The sequence below is a fragment of the Dryobates pubescens genome, chromosome 11 (genome assembly GCF_014839835.1).
Source record: "Dryobates pubescens isolate bDryPub1 chromosome 11, bDryPub1.pri, whole genome shotgun sequence".
Classification (NCBI taxonomy): domain Eukaryota; kingdom Metazoa; phylum Chordata; class Aves; order Piciformes; family Picidae; genus Dryobates; species Dryobates pubescens.
The window spans coordinates 11,820,000-11,845,938 of NC_071622.1; the positions used below are offsets into that span (position 1 = coordinate 11,820,000).

At 44.0% G+C, this 25,939-nt stretch overlaps 1 protein-coding gene across 3 annotated transcripts in view; it reads right to left on the reverse strand.

The window, feature by feature from the left end:
• Positions 1-25,939, reverse strand: part of RASAL2 (RAS protein activator like 2) — a 204,075-nt gene that overhangs the window by 81,939 nt on the left and 96,197 nt on the right. For all 3 annotated transcript variants that reach the window (XM_054165589.1, XM_054165588.1, XM_054165587.1), the window contains exons 2-3: positions 21,571-21,698; positions 11,673-11,799 (exon numbers count right to left, since the gene is read on the reverse strand). In XM_054165589.1, coding sequence (XP_054021564.1) covers positions 11,673-11,799; positions 21,571-21,698 — 255 coding nt within the window. The remainder of the gene's footprint in view (positions 1-11,672; positions 11,800-21,570; positions 21,699-25,939) is intronic.

Below are 25,939 nucleotides of genomic sequence, written 5' to 3' on the forward strand. Positions count from 1 at the left end.
AAGCCATTGCCCCTTGCACTATATCACTACAGGCCTTTGTAAATGGTCCCTCTCCAGACTTCTTGCAGGCCCCCTTCAGGTACTGGAAGGTTGTTACTGGGTCTCTCCAGAGCCTTCTCTTCTCCAAAAGCACCAGAGCAGAACAGCTAAAAAGAAAATTGAGTTGGACCATTTTTTAATATATTTTTTTGTAAATACATCTAAATTTTCAATGTAAATCTGTTTCTTGTAGTATAAATCATGTATAATTAAAGGCAAGTTGTCAACTTATGCTCTGTCCTCCCGTGATCTATCTGAACGACTTCAAATTAGAAATAAGCATAGGGACACTCAGCTTGCAAGAAGATCTTTTAAATGTCAAATTACAGAGGGAGAGAAAAATGTCTTAATAAACATTCTCTTCAGCTATCCACCATATTCCAGAGTAATGAATCTAAAAGCCCAGTTGCCTGTATGCTGTAAAGTTTCCCTTACTTAGCCTGATGCAAAGGACTTGGAAATTAATTTACTAAGAAACCTCATTGGGTTTTCTAGCATCTTAGAGCCCTGATTATCTCAACAAATGTAGATTATTGTAGTATGTGCTGAATACAGCATCTTTATCAGGACAAAGTACTGAATTCGGCTCACACATGTGACCACCAACAACATGAAGGAGAAGCAATGCCACACGAGTGTGGATCCTCTTTTTCTCACCAACAGCTGGACTAATATCATGGAATGCTTTCCCTGCAAGCCCATGCATCCAAGAATGCCACCTCTATGGTACATGTGTAGGGTGCTGGTGGCAAGGTGCTGGCAACCAGAGGCTCTCAGTGAGGAGAGGTTGTAAAGGGTTGGGATTGAAGGTATGAGCTGAAAAAAAGGGGTGGTGGAAGGTGGTGTTTTAAGTTTTCTTCCCCCAAACTTGTTTGAATTGGCAACTCTGGTTGGCCTGCGATGGTGATTGGCAAGTGTTTTCCCTGTGGGTTTCTCAACCCACATCTTATTCTCTCCTTGTGCTGTTGAGGAGAGGGGGTGAGAGCAGCTGAGTGGGCAACCAGCAGATGCCCAATGTCAACCCACCACCTCCAGCTTTGCCAGAAGCAGGAATAAAACACCTCTGAATGACATCCAATGAATCCCATTCTTCAAATCCTTCCTGCTTGCTCCTGGGTGGAATGGTTAACACCTCCTACCTGTCAAAGCAAGACTAGAGCACTAATGCAATGACTATCAAAAGCCACCAGACGCTGGAGACTCCATTAGGGTTTCAGGGTATTCAGACCAGCAACCCCCAACACTACCTGCAGCCAAAGGGTAACAAGGCTGACTGCAAAAGCAAAGCACAGCACTTATTTGCACGACACTGGCATGTTTGGGTCAGCAAGGGCTGTGACCACTGCTCTAGGCTTTCCTACTACTGCTTCAGCCCACATGTGGAAAAAAATGGGAAAAGGCCATTGCTGAGGAAGAAGGGAGATAACTGGAGTTTTCAACAGTCAGATTCTCACCTAAACCACATCCAACCAAACACCAACACCCCCCCCCCCCCCCCCCCCCCAAAAAAAAAATGGCAAGCTTGCCATTCAAGGTAATATTTGCAGTTCCATTTGAAATGAAAAAAAAAACCACAACCCAAAACAAAAACCAAAACCAACAACCAACCCCCTACAGTTCTTCACTGGATAATGCACAAGATAAAGCACTCTCAACTATGCATCAAGAATTATTAGCTTGTAGCCAAAAGCACTTTACTGGACAGCAAGTTGAATCTTAATGGACACTAATCACTGCTAGAACATATAGTCCTCTCCATCCCCAAGGCTGCTTTTGGGAATCAGGGATTTGCCTGCGACACAGAGGTGCCTGTTAGAAGAGTTTCTGATGAAGTCCTGCAGAGTTCAATAGCTCACTTTTCCTCTGTGGCTTTATTATTTTTCTTTTAAGTAAATTATCTCTCTGCTGTGCTGCTGAGATGCTTTTTGTCTGCTTTGCAGATAAAAATCAGTGTTACAATTCTCTCCTCCCCCTGTCCTGTGCAAGAGTGATCGCTTATAAAAGGGGGAGCAGGATAGCAAAACATCCAGTACATGCTTCAGTAAGTCTAATTTAATATCTAAGCCACCTCATAGATTAAGAACCTTTTCATTTATGCATCCATAAAAAGTAGTCCACCCACATGAGGTGTGTCACTGCCCCAGTGAAGTGTAAATATCACAAGATGGCACAGGAAACACCAAAATTCTGCCTCTTTTCTTTTTAAAACCACTACTTGTCTTCTTCCCAGAGGTACTGTGGAGATTAATTAGCTCATGTTTATAGACTGGTTTGAAGACGGCAGAATATTACAGTCTGACAGAAAACAAATCTCCTGACGTCCTGCATGGAAAAACCCAATACATAACAGACTGTGGATTATAGCTCTCTTAGCAAGTGCTGCCATCCCCAACCAGAACTAATTATAAGGAAGAAACCTCCCTTCAAATTCTGGATCCCAGGGCAGCAATGACAAAAGTTCTCCGGCACTGTTTGTGCAGATGCATGAAAGCCTTCCACAGAACACCTTCAGAGATCTTTCAGCATAGGCTGCTCAGATGGAAACCTGCCAAAGGCTACAACAACCACCCATAGCACCAAAACAAACAGACAAGGAGTCACAGGTTTTCAGCACTCTAGAGATAAGACACAGGGCACCCCACCAGTTGTTATGCCACAATGCCAGCCAACCCTGCTTGCTGTGAGAACATCCAACATACCAGGACATGGATAAAGAGCACTGAAGAAAAGGGGAGGTATGATAGAAGACTGGTTCAAACCTCCTAGAAATAACACAAAACTGAGGGGGGAAAAAAAAAGGCAGAAGTGACAGTCCCAAGCTTCATTTCAATAAAAACATATGATGGTTTTACTACTCAGCATTGTGCACTCACTTAAAAGCAACCTATCTCTCTAAAGTTCATGTCAGTACGACTTGAAAGGTCCTCCAGAAGGACTCCATGTTTTGCCCACTGTTTGTGCAGGCTTGTTCACCAAATAGTGTGTGCATATTTTTTTGTGAAGTTTGGAGAGTAAAAAGGTTACAGAAACACGTGAATGCTACCAAAGTGGCTGCGCTTGTAGCATGATGTATGCACAGCTAGCGTGAGCTAGGTGACTTCAGGCTGTGCCTGGGGCAGAAAAATGTGCAACCCTAATGAAATAGCTTTCAAAAGCCAGGCATGAGCTCTGACTGCCACACACAAAGGCGTACCAGAAGTAGTTCAAGTAACAGTAGCTGTAAGAATGTGGCAGCGCGGACTTCAGCAGTGGCAGGAGCGGGCAGTAACACAAGCTCTTCTGAAACCCCTGCACTGCCCTTGTTCAAATCTCTGCTGCCTTGGCTCCACTGTCACTGTAAGTGCACTGGCTAGATCAAAGCTATCACAGAGAGCAGCTTCGTATTACATCCAAGCCACTAACTCCAGGCTGCTACCGGGCGAGGGGGGCAAAAAAAGTGGAAACAATTTGGCTCTCCTACTGTTCTTAAGCAACAGGCTCCCACCATTTTCTTTGTGCTGGAGCCACCACATAGCTTTAGGACTATTTGAAACATCTACCAGATCAGATTGAAAGATAAACCCATCAACATGTATGAGAACACGATTTCACTCTGTGAAGTTGAATCGATTCACCTGGCAGGCATGTGATAAGAACCAGCACCAAAGAGGGTGGCAAAGCTGGGAGGTAAGAGTTTGTGCCCCCCTGGTACAGTGGAGAAAACTTCTGACATTTAATTTCATCCAAACTTGAACTAGATGCACTCAATCCAATCTCACAAATATTTGTATTGTCATGCATCAATTTATGCTGAAGCAATAAACTGATTAGCAACTAATTCTGTAACTAACACCAGGGTCTGAACCAGAAGTAATGACATCAACACTGTTAAATTAAGTTCACCCATTCAAATTAACTCTAGACAAGGCTGAAGATAAGGAAATCCAGGCTGTGGGAAGGAAGGTTAATGTTCCATTAAGTGTTAAGTCAGTTGCTACTGAAGGAAAAAAAGGCCACTGTACATGGTTGGGTGAAGTGTAATTACTTTTTGCCACAAGATCAAACAACCACAAAAGAGAACCTGCAAAGTTTAACAATCCACAGTAAGTCCATGCATGGTTTAAGGCAGATTTCTTCATAAGGAAATATTTTCTTGCTGTTGTGGAGAAAACCCAAGGAAAATGGTAACTTCCTTCCTAGTAAACTGAGGTTTGCCTAGGACACAGACAACAAATCTGCCCCAGATGGTCTAAGAGCAATTACCACATTGCACAAGGTGTTCTACTTATAAAGTGCTCACACAGCAACATTTTTAAACCTCTAAAGCCATTTTTTGTGTGTGTGCGTGCTGGAAGCAGCAAGCAGGGATGCAACAAATTCCAAGGAGAGAAAAGCCCTAATGGATTATGTGTCAATACAAGAAAGTTCAGATTATGTGCTCATACCCCTGTTAATCTCTGCTCTAAAAAGGTTTAAGATCTAAACAGATAAAATTTGCCTCCTGATGAAACTTGCCTTTCAGCACAGATGATCTGAGTCCAAGGGAGTAAAGTTTCAGTGGCATTCAGAACAAAACAAAATCTTTTGGCTTTGTTTGTGTTAGAGAAGAAGAAAAAGATAGCAGCTTGGCAATTTTCTGCATACAAATAACTCCAATTGCCCAGGGGGAATGTCACTGAGATCCAGGCATCCTTTTTGATACATGCAGCCTCCCTGGAGTTACTTTTAATTTCAAGCAGAGTTGCCTAAATTCTTCATCCTTCCAAGGCAAGCAAATTGTACTTTACATAGTCCAAATTCCAGATTACTTCAGGGCTTTTCCCAGAGTATCCTAACCTCTTTTGTGGATGCAGGACAATTTTTCCACACAGTAGCTGTCTCCCCATGTAGCCTGTTGGTTCTTTAACGATGGCCAAGAGCAGCTGTGTTTCACAGGAGATTTTTAAACGTGCAGCTCTCAGTTTGCATGTATTTGCATTTTGGGACAGAACATAATGGGTAAACAATGTCATCTGAAGACAGGTAAAGTTCTAAGATTTCAATTGATCTTGGCACAGCTACAATCCCTACTAATCACACCCAACAGTCACAGCACAGGAGATAGTGGCCCAAGGCACCAGACAGCGAAGCAGGCAGAGCACAAAGTCTTTAGCAAACCTTTACCTGTGCTATTACGGGAGCCAAAGGCTTCAGATCTCTGCTCAAAAAAGGCTCCCACCCATGAGTTCTGATGAGGCTCTCAGGTCAGGGCTGAAGTGTAGTGAAGAACACAGCTGTGTTGTTAACCAGGCACCTTCCCCACCAGAAACAGCCAGTTTTGGGCCACCACTGAGGATTGTCAAACCACTCAATTGCAGAACCAGTGCTTTCTGTACTGACCTCATTACAGTATCACCTTTCAGCTGCTGGAGACCTTTCCATTCAGCTTCATGACACAAAGCACTTACAGGTCAAAAAGAAAGAAAAATTTCCCAAGCCCCTGATGGAGGGTTGCTACTTGAAACAAAAACAAGCAAACAAACAAACAAAGGCAAGAGGCAGTGATGGATTGAAGGATGAAGTTTCTGCAGCGTTGCTGGTCAGCCAGTTTTAGTGCTCCCCTACCTTCCTGATGCCAAACTTTCACTTAATCTCTCAATCTGAATCTCCTGAAGTGCAATTTGTGGCCATTCCCCCTTGTTTTATCATGCACCGCTATTGAGAAGGGCTTGGCTCCGCTACCTCTAACTCTCAAATAACCACAGACTATCAGATCAACACTTTTGACTCCTTTGCTGCCAGTTTAAGCAAGCTCAGCTTCCTCAGTCTCTTTTCATGGGTCACATACTCCTGAACAGAATAACCTGGGCAAAGTAGAGTTCTGCATCTGGGGAGGACAGGCTGCTGAGAAGGATCTTATCAACATCTATAAATATCTGAGGGGTGGGTGTCAAGGTAAAGGTGCCAAGCTCTCTCTGGTGGTGCCCAGTGACAGGACAGTGAACAGCAGGTAAAAGCTGGAACACAGGAGACTCTACCTCAACATGAGGAGACACTTCTTTACAGTGAGGGTGGTGGAGCACTGGAACAGGCTGCCCAGAGAGGTTGTGGAGCCTCCTTTTCTGGAGACTTTCAAAACCCGCCTGGATGTGTTCCTGTGTGATCTGCCCTAGGTGATCCTTTAGCAGGGAGGTTGGACTAGATTATCTCTTGAGGTCTCTTACAACCCCTAACTTTCTAACATTCTGTGACCTTGGCAGATCTCTGCTGGACTGTCTCCAGATTCTTAACATCCTTCTTCATGTGGTGCACCCAACAGGGGTTCCAGTATTCCCAGTACGTTAGCAGTGCTGCGTACAGGGCATCAGCATGGCTGCTGTTCCATTGCCGTGGCAGTGGTTGCAAAGGCAATCTCTATAGAGGCACTCAGAGAACAGCAGCTTGTCAGGGCATGGGGGATCCCTCCCAAGGAGGAAGAAAGATGGTAACAGTAAGTTGTGTGGATGGAACTGTAGCAAAGGATAGAGAGACAAGCTTCAGAGCAGAGATGGGAGTCAGCAGCTGACTGAGTAACAGTTATCAATGCTCTACAAGAGGGCTGAGGCACTAAAGGCCAGTTGGTTCTCTGGTGAAGACGACTCCAGCACAAAAGTTTGGAAGATGAGCTAGAAAGCTATGCAAGGGGGAACAGACACTGGTATGCATATACAGAGCTGGCTCTGTAGAAGCTTCTGAAAGGTCTAAGGCTTGCTTACCCAGATTGTTCTCAATCTTGGTGGCTATTTTCTCTCTAGCCAAGAAACTGGAGTGTATTTTCAGGAAGAAAAGAAAGAAAAACATCCCAAACCAAAACAGCAACATCAACAACAAACCAAACAAAATCCACAAACAAACAAACAAACAAGCAAAAAGGCAAGGAAAAACCCACAAAGAAGCTGAAGTTCTAAACACTTTTGCCCAGAACACAGATTGTTTATGGTGTCGCTGTCTCCTGTGCTCACAACTTTGGCTGCTTGCTTGTAGCACAGAACCATTCCACCAGAGCTCCTCATTTATGTGCCATATTAATATCACTTCAAACAATTGCATCAGCAAAATCCAAACCCAGCAAGCACACTGCCATTTAGTGGGGGCAGAGGGTACAAATTGTGTTTTCCCATTGACTAGACCAAGTGACTGGATGCAACCCAAAGCTTCTCAACGCTAGTGCCTCAAAGTGAAGACAACACCAAAATTTGCAGAGGGCACTTTCACCTCAGGCCTGCTTCCAGCAGTCTTTTCTCCAGATCACTAATATTCAGCAGTCATAGATGTGACTAGGAAAAACAGGGTTAACTAACACAGTCTTCATTCCCTTCTCAGACGACTTCATCTCCAAATATAAAGAGAAAATCCATTTGCACCAATACAAACCTTTCTAAGTATCATAGAAGCTCAAAGAGCTCTCTCCCTGATCATGCTCTTTCCTAATATATTAAAAACCAAAACAAAATCAAATAACCCAAACCCAAACAAGCTCCTCACTTTCAGTTCCCCCTGATATTTTCACATATGCAGGCAAACCCAAGAAATATCTCTCAGAAATGCCACAAAGATGCTAGAGACAAATCTTTTCCTATGTATTCTCCTTAGCAACTCTCATTTAGTGTGAGCAGGTGGTGAGAAGGAAGCAGAGTAAAAGAGGAGAGGATTATTTTGGGAAAGGAAGCAATAACTGTTACTAGGCTGCTAAACTATGAATGATGGAAATCTGAATCATGCTTTTACTGTATGAATGGTTAATCCCAACATGCTATCATAAACAGTGATCCCTTACAAAGGAGGTCATTTCCCTAACAGGAAATAAAAGGCACCTGTTAGAAAAAGAGCAGGATTTGAAAAGAAATGGAGGCAATGCAGCTTGAGCTTTCTTCATCATACCTCTTCCTACAATGTTTAGGTGCTCATCTTCAGGGCCTATATCACACTTCATAACAGAATTAGTTCATTGAAAGAAGAAAGTAAGAGGCTGTCAAACTGGAGTTAGGGAGAAATTACTGCTACATTTTTAGCTTCCCTGAATGGAAGCACCTCTGAATAAGTGCTGCCAAGATGAAATCCTAGCAAGCAAATGACTTATTTAGTGTGCCTGCTCACTCACAGAGAGCTATTACTACAATGAGACCAGTTATGTACAGAGGAAATCTCACGGCATGTATTTAACGGATGGCTTGCTGACACAACTCTGTACCTTACAGAGAGGAATTAGGAATTTCAGCACTGGAAACAACCTCTCCACCTCCTGCAAGCAGAGGGCAAACTCCTAAGATAGCAGTGGATAGTGAGTGTCCTCTGGAATTACAGCTTTTAAATGATCTTACTGCTTTCTGTCTTGTGTTTTATGTTTGTGTCCACCCCTCTGGCTCTCATTTGAGGGTGACCACAGTGGTTTCTGCCTGCACAGAAGGGATGGCTCAGCTGCTCTCCCAGCAGCTGCTGAACCATCACAAATTACAGCTCACTGTACTGAAGTATGTGGAAATTGGTGTCTATCTTAGTACATGTGACTGTAAACCATGGTGGTGTAGCTCAGCAGCTGCTTCATGAACAGCTGAGCCAACCCTGCAGCAAGGGTAAAAATGAAAGAGATGGCAAGAACGACTACAACAGCCCTTGGGTAACACATACTTGACTTCATGCTGACCTTTGGCAAGTTACACATCTCTTGCTTCAACTTCTCAGCTGCAACACGGGTAGTCTCTCTCCCACACACTTCCTAGGAGTGGTGCTGCAAGGGTGTATGCACAATGCCATAAAGAATGCCACCAAAATCTGCAGAATGGGAACTGCTGCTGATTTTGTAGAGCCCCTGAAGAACACAGCCCAGACTGGTTGCACCACTAGCAGACACTGACCTCATATGATACTCTTAACTTTTCATACAAGGTGTAACTGTAGTGTTACAGATGAAAATTAGTTCCATCACATAATTTAGCCTTTTTTTTTTTCCAATATAAATCAGTCAACCAGTATACCACAAGAGAGGTATGGCAACCTTACTTAGAGGAAAAAAAAAAGCCATTGCTATGCCTTAACCTCTGCACTGGAGCCAGTCCTAAGGAGCTCTTCTGCAAGCATTAACTTCAGATGTCATCACAAGATGCAATGCCTGCTGCTGGCCATGTTACACACATGCTTCCCCACGACAAGCTAGATATTCTTATCAGCTCTGCATAGCAATTTCTCTACTGGATATTTTAGCTGTCTCTGCTGTGCTTTTCAGCTTTTGGTGTCCATTCCAAAGCTATTTTAGTCTAGTCATTATCTGTACTGCTGGTGATACACTGGCTGCCACCATCTGCTTCTTTCTCTTTATGAAGATGTTCAGGGGTTTCCTTCTCTGGTTAATCCTCTGGCTCAACATCCTGACACAAAGCTGTTCCCACTGCTTGCTATCAACCCACTTTTTTTCCATTAGGAGGACATTTCTAACCAGGATGTGAAACCAAGGGAACTACCTAGGGCACTGCAACCAGAGATTATACACAACCTTCTCTCCCCACTTACCCTCACAGTATGGGTATTGCTCAATATTTCTGCAGCTCATGTCTTTCTCCTTCCCTTCCACCATATGTCTACTTCCTTTAGCTACACATTTTGTGACAGCTATGTTCACTAGCTGCAGCTCTCATAAGGAGAAGACTATGTGGATATGAGTTTCTCTTGTATTTTTAAGGTATTCTTATCATGCATTCATCATGTAGCATGCCTACAAGATGCCAGCTGCACCTAAAATTGTAGCAAAATACATAGCAAGGCACGGACCCAAACAGCAAGAGTTGTCCTTCTGGCAGGGCAACCCCAGAAAAATGAAGGTGGTTACAAGGTTACAGTTAAAAACATAACCCTGGGATTTCTCCAGCTACTGTCTCCTTTAAACTGGAGCAGGACAGATTTAGAGTGGACATTAGGAAGATGCTTACTATGAGGGTCATGGAACACTGGAACAGGTTGGCCAGGGAGATGGGAGAAACCTCATTCCTGGAGATATTCAAGGTTAGGCATGATGAGGGTCTGAGGAACCTGATCTAGTTGGGGATGCCCCTGCTCACTGAAGGGGGTTTGGACTAGATGACCTTTAAAGGCCCTTCCCAATCCACTTCATGATTCAGTGAAGTCTTGAAATTCTTCTACACCTTTTTTGGACATGGTACAGAGAAAGAAGGCATTTAAATCCTAGGTGCTTATGTTCTTTCTAGCTTGCAAAGCTGCAAATAATACTCACTGCCTAGCTCAGGCTGGTTGCCATGATTCTTCCCTCCTCTCTCCTACCACACACCTGGGGTAAGTGCTTTGCCTATAACACTGTGCAAACACGTTTAATACTGGGTTTAGTTCCAAAGAACAGTGAGTATTTGTTTATATGGCAAAACAAGATGATCATTTTGAGCTGTGTTTGAAATGCCACAAACAAATCCAAAAGAGGTTCTGTTTGTGTCACTCATTCCCAAGTATTTTTCAGTTTTCACTCCTAAGTCCCCAACCTGTTCTCCTTCCTTTCAGACTACATCCAGGAATCAAGCAAGCCCCCCAAAAACACACTTTACACACCTCCCTCAAACAAGGAAGAATTAAATAGTGCTATTGGTAAACACGAATAAATAAGCAGTAGAGTTGCAATGTGGTAATTAACTATGCAGAAGAGTGGCAATTAATTACTTGGGAGCAATATACTCACAGAATAAAACTCTTCAGCATAAAAAACAGCTGAGCCTGTGAAATGAAAAATACCTCACCTGCTCTTCACCTTTGACAACAGTCACATCAAGGCTGCTTTCCTGCTTACAGATGCATGTTTGCTTTTTTTCCCCTCACAGCTCAGTCTTTCCCAAGACTGGTATTTTTAAAGCTGAACTAAGGAAGAATTGCTCCTATATTCTATCTGCCTCTGCCAAAGAAAGCTTCTTGCACAGGCTGAGAACAGAAAGGGGAGTTCACTTGTGTGTGGTTGCTGCCTCCCATCACTCTTCCTTTCTTCTGGAATGATGTTCTTTATGCAACCACAAGTGGGGTGGAATAAAGAGGAGGAACTGGGCCAAATCTGGACTTGGGAAAGTACTGAAACAGAGCTTTTAACTGTTATGGTAATTTTAATACCTGCCCTTTCTTTTGCATTCCCTGGATTTCAACATGTGTAATTATAGCAAACAGCAGCATGCAGTTGGTTGGTTCTTTCAGGAACTGCACCCTGAACAGGCATGAGGTAAGCTACAGAAAAACCTGTTACCCAGTACTTGTTGTGAAAATATGAAGCACAGCAAATTCCACCTAACAGTTCTAAAAACCAGCAGGAATCACTGACAGCTATCTGCAAAAGCTGCATTCCTATCAACCTGCTGAAGCAGCTATCTGCTATAAATCCCAGGGCTGCCTAGTGATCTTGCAGCTACAAACCTTCCCATGCACAGCAACAGCCCAGTTTCTCTGGCATCTCCTGGTAACTTCACTCGTATTTGGATAAATCCTGGAAGCTGTTTTGCTAGAGACATTTACAAACAACATCACAGTTGCACGACCTCCAGCACCACCAGCACATAGCTGTGATGCTCCTTTGCAGGGCTGCTGCTGAGGAAGCTGTGCCCTCTAATAAGGTAGGAACTAAAAATCAATGCGTCACAGCCCAGTTCCCCACTTACCCAGTTTGGTGGCCCCCTCTGGTGGGTATTCGGGGAACTGGCCCTCGGAGGGGACACTCACTGTCCGGCGCAGGCATCTCCCCTTGAGAGCATCTGCGGGCAGATCCTGGACCACATCCATAAACACCTGCATGAAAAGGATGCCAACAGCTGTTATCTGCCACGGGGCCACACTGTTAATATGGATAAGAACTTCATTTTCTACTCATTCAGAGGTATCAAGTCACAGCGTCTTTGACCCATCTGACTAAAAAGGCAGTCCTGCCTCCTGAAATTGGTTCTCCAGTGCTAAACCCATTGCCATCCAAGCTTGCCCACTTCCATGCTGGGAAAGGCAGGCAGAGGCTGCTGGTCAGGTGGCTACATGAGAACCTTTAAGATTACAAAAGCATTTTTGCAGTGATCAGCTACAGCATGACAGAGGAAAATGCATATTCGACTGGTTGCACTGGGCACATGAACCAAGGGGATACCTTCTCATCCTAGAAGTGAAACCGCTGAAGGCTTTAAGAAAAAAAAAAAATCACTGTTTCATAGTAATAAAATTCTGCACACTAATTCTCTTAACAGTATTGAATCTATAAATACCTTGTTTTTCTTGAAAAGTTTGGCAGAACTTGATCCCTCAGGGTTTGCTCCTCCCCTGACCTTGCCTTTAAACACCTGCCTGTGCAATTACGTTTTGCTAGAGAGGTGCTTATGCTGGCAAAAGAGTGGGAAATGATGATGCCTATCACAACAGCTGGCAGGGCATTCAGTCAACAGCCAAGAGCTCTAAAAGAGCCTAATCCGTACAGTCCCCTTGTCTGTCTAGGAACAAGAAATAAGCCTGGTGTACTCCTAAGTCCTACCCCAAAAAAATCTTATAAAGTGATCTGGAGGACAGGAAAGAGACCCCAACAGGTCTATGAATTTACATGGACACCTCTGTGCATCCTGATTTTGTTTACATGATCACCATGGGTTGCTAATTCAAGCATCCACCACTCTGCATCTAAGAAGGGTAGACAAACAAAAACTTCAGATAGCTACCTGCTCGTTCCAACCATCAGCTGGGATGTCCTGCTGCTTGTCTGAGCAAGCCATGTCCTGCTTCCTGCTGGCCTGTCTGATCATCATAGTTATGCGCATGGTTTTGGTTTGCACACTCAGGTATTAAGTTTAGATCACTATTGATGAATTACTGGATTACTGGGTATTTTGGCTCCTGAGTTACTGCATTTCATGCTGTAACCACCTGGCTAATGGTACTCCTGATCTGTGCTTGTTCCTGCAGATTTGCTATTTACACATAAATTGTTTATTCCTGAAGCTGTTGTTCTGGTATCTCTTACCATATCTGAGATCTGTAAGCCCTTGTATTCACCAGCTGGAAGAGCTCTGGGGATGAGATAGAGATCACAGAATCACCAAGGTTGGAAGAGACCTCAAAGATCATCAAGTCCAACCTGTCACCAGAGACCTCATGACTAAACCATGGCACCAAGTGCCACGTCCAATCCCCTCTTTAACACCTCCAGGGATGGTGATTCCACCACCTCCCTGGGCAGCACATTCCAATGGTGAATGACTCTCTCAGTGAAGAACTTCCTCCTCACCTCCAGCCTAAACTTGCCCTGGTGCAGCCTGAGACTGTGTCCTCTTGTTCTGGTGCTGGTTTCTTGAGAGAAGAGACCAACTGGTTACAACCACCCTTCAGGTAGTTGTAGACATCAATAAGGTCTCCCTTGAGCCTCCTCTTCTCCAGGCTAAACAACCCCAGCTCCCTCAGCCTCTCCTCATAGGGCTTGTGCTCAAGGCCTCTCCCCAGCCTTGTTGCCCTTCTCTGGACACGTTCAAGTGTTTCAATGTCTTTCTTAAACCCAGGGGCCCAGAACTGGACACAGTACTCAAGGTGTGGCCTAAGCAGTGCAGAGTACAGGGGCACAGTTACTTCCCTGCTCCTGTTGGCCACACTATTCTTGATGCAGCATCCAGGGGCTGGGGGTAGGCACAACCCCTCAGTGCCCCAAAAATCTCATCACACTTGTGATAAAGACATTGGCTTCAGCAGCACAACTGCGAGACACGCAGCATGGCAATTTGTTCTCACACAGCTAAGAAAGAGACAGCTTGTAGCTTAAGGAATAGAAGCCCCTGCCATACTTCCTGGTGCTGCTTATCGCTTCAGATCTTTAATCTTAATCTCTGAAAATCAAGTATTAATAGCAAACAGCAAGCTATTATTCATTCCTACTGAAGGTTGTAAAAGATGTACCAGATACTGTACTATTTTGGAAATGGGCTGTGCTACAATGGCTCTCACAAACCAGTGCTGGCATTTCCTGACTCTTAAGTACTTAGCATTCTCTTAAGGTCATTTTTTAATGCTGTTTGTGCCTATGCTGGTCTCTTTGTCCCCTGCAAGTAGTGTTCATTTCTCAAAACAAGTTTCCCAAATCCCCAGAGTGTGGTTACTGGTTATTATTATCCATGGAACAGCAATGTACCCTTGTGGCCAAGAAGGCCAGTGGTCTCCTGGGGTGCATTAAGCAAGTCAAGGGAGGTTCTTCTCCCCCTCTACTCTGCACTGGTGAGACCACATATGGAGTATGGTGTCCAGTTCTGGGCTCCTCGGTTCAAGAGCAATGGGGATATACTGGAGAGTGTCCAAGAAAGGCTACAAGGATGATGGACTGGAACACGTCATGGGAGGAAAGGCTGAGAGATCTGGGGCTGTTTAGTCTGGGAAAGAGAAGACTGAGAGGAGACCTTATTAATGTTTATAAATGTCTGAAGGGTGGGTGTCAAGAAGAAGGGGGCAGTCTCTATCATGAGATAGGACAAGGTGCGATGGATACGAACTGAGGCACAGGAAGTTCCACCTTACCACGAGGAGACACTTCTCTAAGGCGAGGGTGATGAAACACTGAAACAGGCTGATCAGAGAGGTTGTGGAGTCTTCTTCTCTGGAATCTTTCAAGACCCATCTGGAAGCACCTTTGTGTGACCTGCCCTAGGTGACCCTGCTTTGGCAAGGGGGTTGGACTCAATGATCTTCAGGTTTCCCTTGCATGATTCTGTTACAGCTACTTTCTTTGGTAGAGTTTTATAGCAGCTCCTTTGCCAAACCATCTCTGTGTTAAAGCATATTAGAAAATTAAGCAGAGACTCAGTTTTGGTAGTTTATGCCATGTTCATTCACTCAAGTTCACATATTAGATTTACAGTTTTCATCTGGAGACTCCATTGACTCTTTCTCCCTTCTAAACACTCTTCCGCTCCACCACCTCTTCTGATTGCCTTCACAGCAGTTTTTGGTGGTATGCTGCAAGCTGTATTTCCAGAACAGCTCTTCCCCAACAATCACACTATACACCTGCCTTCAGCACACCTTAAAAGCATGGAGCTACCACTCTGTGATCCTCCTTTCTCACTAAATTTGCTGCACCTACACGTACTTGATAGCTCCATACCAACACACCTCCTCCAGGGTACATTTCTCCACTGTCCAATCTTTTAACTGGAAAATTAATACAGACACTTCTCTTTCAAGTATAAAGCTTCAGTATCTTTCTGCATACTCTTGGACATGGGATGATGTGCAGAAACATTCTTTTAATCCACTGACAGGAAAAGCAGCACTACCACCACCCTGATAACAGTGTATACAGGAACAGCAAGGAGAGCCAAGTGGATGCTATGGATGCAGTGACTTGCTGCAGAGGGTGAGGAGGAGAATGGTGATTGAGGCCACACCGTCCTTTGTGTCCTTGGGAAAAGCAAACAGGCTGCAGCACACTGGAGTCAGTGTCAAACCCAAATCTACTCCTGCATGCCAGAGATAGGAATTATCTTCAAAGACAAACTGAGCCATTAACAGGAAGACTGTCTGAGAGCTCAGGTCCTAATTCTGGGTCACTTAGCATTTTGTACTTAAGATTTGCCCAGGCTAGGAAAACGTGGTTAGGCTGCACACTAACAAAAAACTTCACTGGTGTAGCTACATCCATCTAGCGCAGTACAGCCCACACCAGCTAAAAAGCCTGCTTTTGTCAGAGTATTTAAAGTGTCTTGAGAAAAATCTGAATTATTTCACTCAATAATTCTATCAAATGTATAAGGAACAACATGTTAATGCTACGTAGCTTGTCTATACCGGAGGATATACAAACACCCCACAATCTCATGGGTGAGATTAAAGTAACTCACAAAGATCCCTCCTTAAGTTTGACTTAACAGTGCTCTGTTATTTTAAGTGACACTCCTCCAAAGCCAGAGCCTCATTGTATATTGACCAAAGGAGAACTCCAAGACTGCAGGACCAATATTTATTGCTTAGTGTAAGATTTGCCTGCTCATAGAACTAGAGCCTCATGTTAATGTGAAAAATGAGCTTGGGGAACAGCTCTGCATCTCTTAGGGCTGGACATGTTTTTCAATAGGTATATAAACTGCTCTGTGGTAGGGCAAGCAGATTCACAGGTTTGGTGACACTAAAACACAAGCAAGTGCTCAACACAAATCTCATGTAAACACCAGGCCAAACATCTGCAATCTTCCTGACCCTCCTCCAGCCCCTGCTGCTGCAGCTAGCAGTTCAGTAAAGGGTTGTAGGGAATGATGTCTTGCAGAGTCAGGACTCTAATGGCAATTTAGGCTTTCACACACACACACTCCCCCACCCCTTTTTTTTCTTTCCATCCAGCTTTGCCATCCTGTCTTCTGTCTTGCTGAGATCTTGTCAACCTGGGAATTGCCTGACCTAGAGCACTGAAGATGATGTTTGAAGGCTGGACTCTGAACAGCGTAACTCTGGGACATGAGGGTAGGTACACAGGGACAGTCCCAACGCTGGTAATTTTGTCAATAATGACAATTTTGATCATAGATCACATTTTGCTGGCAAATTTCAGAGTTTAATGAGGATGAGTTCGGGGCTCAAGACTAAAACTCTTGAACAGCATCACAGCTCACCTGCCACTGAACATGATTTTTGGCTTTTAAGTCTAAACTGCTATAACTGGGATTTCTGGTTGTCTGATGAAGAGATTTCAGAAGAAAGAAGAGTAAGAACTTAAGAAACATCAATGCCTCTAAAAGGAAAACTGAGTTAGGCTCTTTAAAAAAAAATAAAGAAAGAAATAGGAAAAAGAAATTCTTCATTGCAGAGAGATTTTTCAAGACTGGAAAGATTGATTTCAGACCAAAACTTGAGAACTTGCAATCTCTTCTGAACTAATAGTCAGGAAGTTTGGAATCACATCAACAAAACAAGTTAGATGATTCATTTCCATTTTTAGCTTCTTCCAGAAAGTTATCATCTGGCTAAAATTCCAACCTAGAAATCCACTTTAAAAATGTTGACAACAAGCATTTCTTTGGGTGTAGGGAAAATAAATAATTAAATTTCTTTGGGAATTGAAGCAAATCTTTTCTTAGCTTTGAGAAACTCCCAGTTACAGGTAAAACATATTTGCTGTAAGATACCAGCGTGACAAGTCTTTTGAGAATGGCATTTCTGAAGAACCTCCCCTGGGCCCCCACACAGCAGTGTTTGCTTTTGCTATTTTCCCTTGGGATCACTGCTGTTGCTTCTCTACTGCTGTCAGTCAGAGGAGATGGAAGAGTAGGAAAATACATCAGAGATGTCCTGCTGCTGGCCTGTCACCACCACCAATAAAGAGTAGATCTTGTCACGGTGAATGCAGGTCTTTACTCTCCTTTGCCCTTGATTAAAACCACCTTTAAATCCAAGAAGAAAGACGAGGTTTTGGGTGCAGGGAGGAAGAAGGAAGAGTCTAGCAGAGTGAGAAGTGTTGCTCATCTTCATTTCCAACTGAACACAAAATGAAAAGATTCTGCAGGACAGCAGCCAAGTTACAGACAAAGACTAACTAAAAAGCAGCCCAAACCCAGATGCAGCCATTTGTGTCACATCCCTCACAGAAGTGCTGCGCAATGGATTATCTAGCTGAAAACACTCTTCATAATCACTAACTCATTCCCTTTCCCTGTTTAAATGGCACTGATTTTGCAGATGCTTTATTATACCCTCTCAGCTCTTGCCCTATGGAACAGGTTTCACAAATGATGACAGTATCTACACCTTCCTGACAGTGGGAAGCAATTCTCCTCATAGACAAAAATACCGATCTGTAAGCAAATCAATCTAGACCTGTTCTCCCAGTCTTGGAAGATGCTGCTAGGTATTGCCACACCTAGACATGCTGCAGCAACTGCACATCTCCTGTCACTCATGACTCCTTATTTGCTAAGTTGTCTCTCAGTTCCCTACAGGGATTAATTTTCTTTCTACTTACTTTTTTTTGGGCTCTTCCCTTCATTAACAATCTTCATTCTTCAGTCTCACCTATTTTCATTTGATAAAGTTGACAAGGTGTCAAGTAATTAATACTTTTCTACACTGCAGAAGGTGATACTGTCAAACTATTTTTGTCCAAGTAATTAAAGATATTTTGGGATCAAGTTGTAACTTGAAATTTCTCTGCTTTCCAACCTACTCTAGTTGTCTAAACAGCACAAAATCTCTCTTGCACATACTCTATCCAAGATGCCTTGACTGTAAATCCCTACTGGTGGGATAAGAAAGGAATTTTCTTACTGCTATTAATTTCTGTATTGTTCTCTCAGTCTTAAGAATCTGTGAAACTCAAAAGGCTGTATTTTAATAGCACTACCTAGAAATGTGCCTAAACCAATGAAGACCTCTTTAATTTGCCTGTTTGCATTCTACATGTGTTTTCCTACTTTTTGGCTTTGACATACATACTTGCCTAATGATTTTACAAACTATAACAAACATCAAACATTTCTGCTGCCTTTCAATTTCACATGAGCTAAAGCTTGTTGGTTTTTTTACTCCATGAAGTCATAAAGTAGATGCACGGAGAGTTAAATGAGATGCTTCAGACTTAGTTTTCAATAGACACCACTCTTGTGATGACGCAAGTGCTTTTGGCTGCAAGGACACTCTGCTGTTAACATCTCTTCCTTCTCCCCCCACCCCCTTACTGATGGGTATCATTCTGTCCCTCACGTTGTTTCTAAGATCCTCTTCAGCAGCCCAAAGAAATTCTGACCTATCCACTCTATCAGCGATTTCCACATTCACAACAGGAACCTCTCCAGCTCCAGCTCCATCTCCGTCTTCACCTCATTTCAGGTCAACAAAACTCCTCTAACATCACCTTTCCAATCATTTAAACATAATCTCAAATTTTCTCAAGTAACCTCCCTGTTCCTCATTCACCTGGTCTTTTGCTTTTAGGCTCACTGTACCTGTGGTCTCACCCAAGGGCTTCTTTTGATTGCCCTCCTACATACTTTTCAATCATTATGCTTTTCCTAAGCATCTCTCCCCAGCGCTGCCGTAGGCCTTTGTTCACTGTTCTTTCTAGATCACATTACATAGAGCCTCCTTCAACTCAGAATGACTTGCCAAGTACAATTTACCTGAGCCACCTCCTCTTCTCTTTCTCATGAAAGCTACAAGGGATACTTCTAAGAAAACTTAGAAGAAAGTGCAAATCCAGAGTATTAGCTCCATGTCTCTCTTAATTAGCAGTTCTACTCCTCTATGTTTTGTGTTTCTATAAGGAATAGTTTGTACACTGCCCTGTGTACAGACTCCAAAGACAGATTAAAACAACCTTTTATTATCCTACAGAGCACTGATGCCTCTGTGAGGGATTCCCTTTTTCCTTTCACTTACAGTAGTCTCAAATTACTTAAAAATCAGAATGGCAAATCTGACTGCAGCTACTTGCTTCTGAAGCAAATGTCATTCTCAGCATGTGGAGTCACACCTGCACCAAAGGCATGTCTGCTTGGCCCATCTTGCATGCAGCACTTCCCAAAACAACTTGTTTCTCTCTGTGATAGTGCAGACAGGCTCCTTGGAGAGCATGCCTCACAGGTTTACCCTGCTGCTTGACTTTTTTGGGGGTAACTGCTGTACTTCAAACCCAGGCCCTGTATAGTTCGCTATGGAATTTTTCCAGCTCCTGACAGAAAACAAGAGCAGATTTGTAGTATATAATGAGTTCATACACCAGTGATACATCAGACTTCCCATATTTACTCCTCAGGATCTAGGTAAAAGACTCATCTTACTCCCAGCAAAATGCTTTTAACTGACTGTGGCAGGAGAAATTAAGAACTCATTAATTCATGTTTACCACCTCCAGATAATTATTTGTGATATGAGACAGTGTTTGCAATTCCATTTCTTTAATGAGATGCACCCTTCAAGCCCAGTTGTGCTGGTAGAGTCCAGTTTTAAGAGTTCTTCTCACATGTCCTTAAGTTTCTTCAGTACGTACTTTAGTTCTTTAGGTGACAGTCCTGCCAGACTAGACAAAGAATTACATAGTAAACAAACATCATGCTATGGGCCTTCCATTTTCCCTGTGTTTGATCACCCCTCCTACACACTGGCATTGATGTTGTTCCCTTCTAATAACTCACGTCCTCCTCTAAATCATTTCCTCCTACTCTCCCCCTATGTGAGGAAATGTTTCAGCCTTTGTAAATAAACCTGTTCACAGCTGAAGATGAGTAATATTTAGTGCTACACCAGAAACAGGTCTCCTCCTCGCGGCCTGTGCACAGAAGCTTCAGAAGAATTAAGAAAACAAACGAGTCAGATCCTCTCCAAATGTAGGAAGCTATGGTATTAGCCTCAAATTCGTGGGCCTTTAGATGTAACAAAATCCATTTAGTATCATAGCATCAGTCAGGGTTGGAAGGGACCACAAAGATCATCTAGTTCCAACCCCCCCTGCCACAGGCAGGGACACCTCACACTAGATCAGGCTGGCCAAAGCCTCACCCAGCCTGGTCTTAAACACCTCCAGGGACAGGGCCCCAACCACCTCCCTGGACAACCCATTCCAGGGCTTCACCACTCTGACGGTGAAGAACTTCCTCACGTCCAGTCTGAATCTCCCCACCTCCAGCTTCATTCCATTCCCCCTAGTCCTATCACTACCTGATATCCTGGAAAGTCCCTCCCCAGCCTTCTTGTAGGCCCAGAAGCTTGAAAACATTCTTGGTTTACAATTCCCCCTGAAATATTTATTTTCAAACAGGGTAAATCTACAGCAGAATAACTAAACAAGCAAACCAACCCAGGAGCATTATCAAATGATTCCAAAGCTCAAGGATTGGTGACAGTCTGCAGACATACAGTATCTCAAGACAAAACATATCATGACATAATCTAGGAGAAGGGAATTACCAGCATTTGTTTGTTCAGTGTTTCAATCAGCTAAACCACACCTGTTCTGTAACCATATTGACATTACCTCCATAGCAAGGCACAGTGCCAAGCACTACATGCTATACATACACACACACAGACTCATTTCAGAATTAAAGCAAAGATGGTTGATGTAGCTCAGTATCCATGCTGAGGGACACACAATCTTTCTTCTGCATTTAGCAAGAGGAGGCAAACCTCTGTCTCAAACCATTTCCCTTGTGCCTGCAGCAAGGATGACTGCACAGCATGGAGGTTGGACACACCTCCTCTGCCCTGACACAGAAACAAACCAGCCCCTTTTCCCCTACTTTTAATGCACTTTCCCTACTTTTATGCCTGCACTGATGTGAGGAGGCTGGTTTACATAGCTGTGGTGGCTTTAACTGCCACTAAGAGCAGCAATAACATAGGTAGATGTAGTGGCAGAGTTAAACACAAGCCATAAAACTCCAGGAGGGAGTTCTGGATGCACACAGTTTGCTACCACCTCTTCCATGCAACCAGGATCCCCTCTTCTACACATTTCAGTAAACTTGTGAACAAAACAAAGGAGAGAAGAAAAATGCTGCTGCCTTCTTTGACAAATACAGGCCAAAAGGCAAATCCCGAGTGACCAAAGTGAGCTTCTCTCACCTCTTTCTCCTTGTTGAGCAGCACCAGCTGGCTGTCTGTCAGGATGCAGTATTTCCTCTCCCATGTTGTGGTGTCGGTGTAGGGGGACTGGCCACAGGACAGCCTGTGTGTAGGTGGTCCTTTCACATCTGTGGACAGAGAACCACAAGGCCCAAACCATTAGCATGTGTCAGCAACCGCCTTCTTTGCTGCTGCTGTTCTGCAAGCAGATGTGAACCAAGCCTGAGAACTGTATTAGCAATGTCTGTTTCAGCTTATTAAGAGACAAAATGCTAACCCTGGGAGGTGCCCATGTGGAACACTGTGCAAGGTACACTGTGAATACTTATTTATCTACAGCCTGACTTACAAAAATGGCAACACCCGAGATGACTACAAATGCCTTTGTCCAAGACTGAAATATAATCAAAAGACAAGACCAAGAGATCAAGAAAACTTTGTTCACCCTCCATTCCCTTCTCAAAACAGAGGTTAAAAGGTGTGGGGACATGAATATACCCTAAGTCTTAATAAAGTGGATTACTTGAGACTAAGGATAGAGAGACTCAGGGAGGAAGATGGGGATCAAGGAAAGCAGGCTTAGAATCATAGAATCGCCTGATGACCTTAAGATCATTGAGTCCAACCATAGCCTAACATCTCCTAGTACACAACTGTGAGACCAAAAAAGAAGGGAAGAAAAAGGCTTGAGGAAGGGAGAGAAAAATTCAAAGGGATGGGTATAGAATTAAGAAGGGCATACTAGCATCTTCTGGTAGGGAAACTACTTGATTAAATTGTTGCTAGGTAGGAGTTTTTCAGCACTTGCATTTAGCCACAGCTGCTGTACTGACAGAAATTCAAATAACAAACACCACCAACAAAACCAAACCAAAATAAAAATCCAACAAGTCTGGCTTACAGTGCAGATCTTTTAAAACTTATTTTAAAATCAATTTCCCTTAAGTCTCCCCATCTTGAGCTATGTATCACATTGTGCCTCTCACCAACACATTTTCCCCAAGGCTGGGAAAGGAAAGCACATGAGCGAGTGCCATGGACAGATTTCACTGCCATGCAGCCAAACCCAAAGGCAGAGAGAGCTGTGGAGCAGTAAGGCATATTTATCAGTGGTATGGGAAGACTGGGTGTGGAGAAGGCCAAAGAACTCAAGTGTGCAGTCAGCTCATAAACATCTCTTTATAGGACACAGAAACGCTATATGTAGGTAACAGAGCCTAGGGTAGCACCATTTGTATAGATTCAGAAAACAGTTTCAAGTCATCTCTTCCTAAAGCCTTGAGGTTAAGTTCTGGTTGCCTTGTAACATTAAGTTTCATTTTAATCTTGCACTCCAGTTTGATACAATTCTACTTGCATTGATCACAGAGAATCAGCATCCCACCAGCAGCATTTAGGAACCTGCCTGAGCAGGTCCAGAGGAGGGCCATGAAGATGACAAAGGGACTGAAACACATTCCTTATGAAGACAGACTTAGAGTTGGCGTTGTTCAGCCTGGAGAAGAGAAGGCTCCAGAGAGGGCTTATTGTGGCTTTTCAGGACTTAAAGAGGCCACTAAGGAAGATGGAAAGGGACTCTTTATCAGGGAGTGCAGTGACAGGATGAGGGTAATGGTTTTAAACTGAAAAAGGGTAGATTAAGATTAGCTATTAGGAGCAAATTCTTCACTGTGAGGGTGGTGAGACACTGACACAGATTGACCAGAGAAACTGTAGATGGCTCATTCCTGGAGGTGTTCAAGGGCAGGCTGGATGGGGCTCTGAGCAACCTGCTCTAGTTGCAGATGTCCCCACTGACCACAGAAGGGTTGGACTAGGTGACTTTTAAGGCCCCTTCTATCCCAAACCAGTCTACACTTACATGATCTAAAAATCAGGCATTGTCTAAGCTCTAGATTCCTGACGTCCTGGAACTACCTCTAAGGGCTCTAAAACAGACCCTGCAAACATCAAGGGGCTTGCTGCACAGAAGCCCAGGACCTCCTTCAGCTGTTCCGGGAGCCTATGAGGCAAAACCAGCGTTCAAACCCGAAGCGCTTTGTAACACTAGTTCCTTTTAGCACACACGCTGACCCAGTGCCTGCGCAGAGCTAAGCAGTTGCTTCTTGGCGCTCCAACCCAGCTTCACCACTAGAGGCCAGCGAATCCTCAAACACCCAGCACAGTCCCAGCGCAATCCCAAGCACGAACATTGAACAGCGACTAAAGAACCCCTCCAGCTGACCTCACCTCTTGCAGACCCCTGTGTACACCAAATCCCACCTAATTAATGGCTTCAAAAACTGCAACACCTTCATGCACTTCTCCTGCATGTAGCAGCAGCTTCACCTCCACATTGAAAGTGTTGATTTATAAAGGTGGAGAATTAATTTGAAAGATGGCTTTCAATACCTGGCTCGACATCAGGTTGCATGAGGATTTTCGTGACCAGAAGAGTGCTGGAAATAGAAAATCTAATACCCTTAAGCAAGAGGGGGGGAATGACGACTGGATGACTCCTCTGAATTACACTGAGATGCATTTCTGCTCCCTTGATTCCAGGTGAGATAATACAGGGAAGACACTGAGATCCAGAAGCAGGCTCCACAATCCACCTCTCCTGACAAAGCTTGCCTTCCAACAGTAACAAGTAACACTGAGTGTCTCCAACTTGCCCCAATCTCTACTTAAGCAAAAACACAATTAAGGGAAACCACAATACCCTCTGTGAAGCACATTTATGCAAGCTCCTGGAGCACAACAGACTCTCACAAGTTATGTGTTTGTCCATCCTAAAGACATTAACCCTCCAGGCAGATTTTTGGCACAACTTCAACTTGCATTTATTTACAGATTCACAGATTGCATCAGGTTGGAAAGGACTCTCACAAACCACATTGTCCAACCCCCCTGCTGTGAGCAGGGACATCTCCAACATCAGGCTGCCCAGGGCTGTATCATTTATCATGGTATCCAACCAAAAACCTATCCTGATGGAAAATAAAACCCCTGTTGCTTGTCCTTAGACCTTGGTTTCCCAAAAACCAGCACAGGAACCCTACCCCCACCTAAGCAAAACAAACCTATGAGCAATAGGCTGACAAAAGATGAGTGAGAAGGATGAAGGCTTCTAGCATGAGTGTGCAGCAGAAATGTGAAGATCAGGGCTCTGGGTTAGGAAAACAAGTGCTAAATCTCCAAGGACAAAAAAGGATGGAGGTGTGAGTGTCCTGCTCATGTGGGTGGGCTAGCAGAGGGAGAGAGAGAGCGTCTCCAACTACTAGGCTGAGCCATAACCAAGCAAACTACATTGTGAACTGCTAGCAGACTTTCTCATGGCAAAAGAAAACCCTTCTGGACCATTAGCTCCAGCGCAGAATCTACAGTCACGACTTGCCCAGCCCCAAAAGACTTCCGCAGGATCATTTCTACTAACAACAGGCCTTGGCTCATATCCAACTGATCCATGGGCTGCACAAAGGAATTAAAGAACAGAACGACTTCTTCCACTGCAATAACAACTCCAGGACTTAACTGAGTCATCAGGCGCTGCGGGCCAGCCACGGCTCGGCTGCCAAGTGGGCTGGCTATGTCAGAACAGCTTTCCCCAGGCTGCTGGCAGAGTAACATGCCATCTCTGTGTCTGGAGCTGTCAATCACCACTAGAGAACACCACAGCGTTAATATTTCATGTCTGCTTTGGTATCCTTTGGAACACGTGTCAGGACGCAGCCCCACCACCCCTGCAGCCTGACCAAGTGCTCTCCTCACAAAGAGCAGTTGCAAGCTGGTTTTCTGATGTATCAGCTCCACAGCTTCAGTACTCTCCCTGAGGCAGATGCTGCAAGTCCACCTCCCAAGCTAGGTGGACGTTGAATACAAGACACTCACTGCAACCAAACCTGCAGCGTAGCTTTTGAGCCTTTGTACCACCTATTCAGATGATTTCTCAGCCAACCTTCTTGCGTGGCTGACCTCTGCAGAGCCTCTCCCAACAGCTGTAACTTCAAAACTTTGAGGTATGTTACCAATTCAGCCTGAAGACTCTTTGGGACTTTACACGGTATCACGTATACACTTGGTCACTTCACAAACCCTGTTCTGCTTTCCGGTGCTCTTCATCTTCAGTTTTCATTTTACATTCTTGGCTCCAACTTTTCATATGGATGTAACAAACCCCACCAACCTCTTCCACTAATGCCTCATAAAACTCATTTAACACCGCTGCTTGGATTGCTCTGGAAGTGACTGACCAAAAGTCCACACGTAACTAGGACCACTTACACTTTTTGGGAAGACAGAAAGCCAGGGCTGCCCTTTCTCACTTCAGTAGTACTTCTTTTGTACTTTGGGAGATACATTTTTGCACTTCAGGACCTGGTTTAATGGC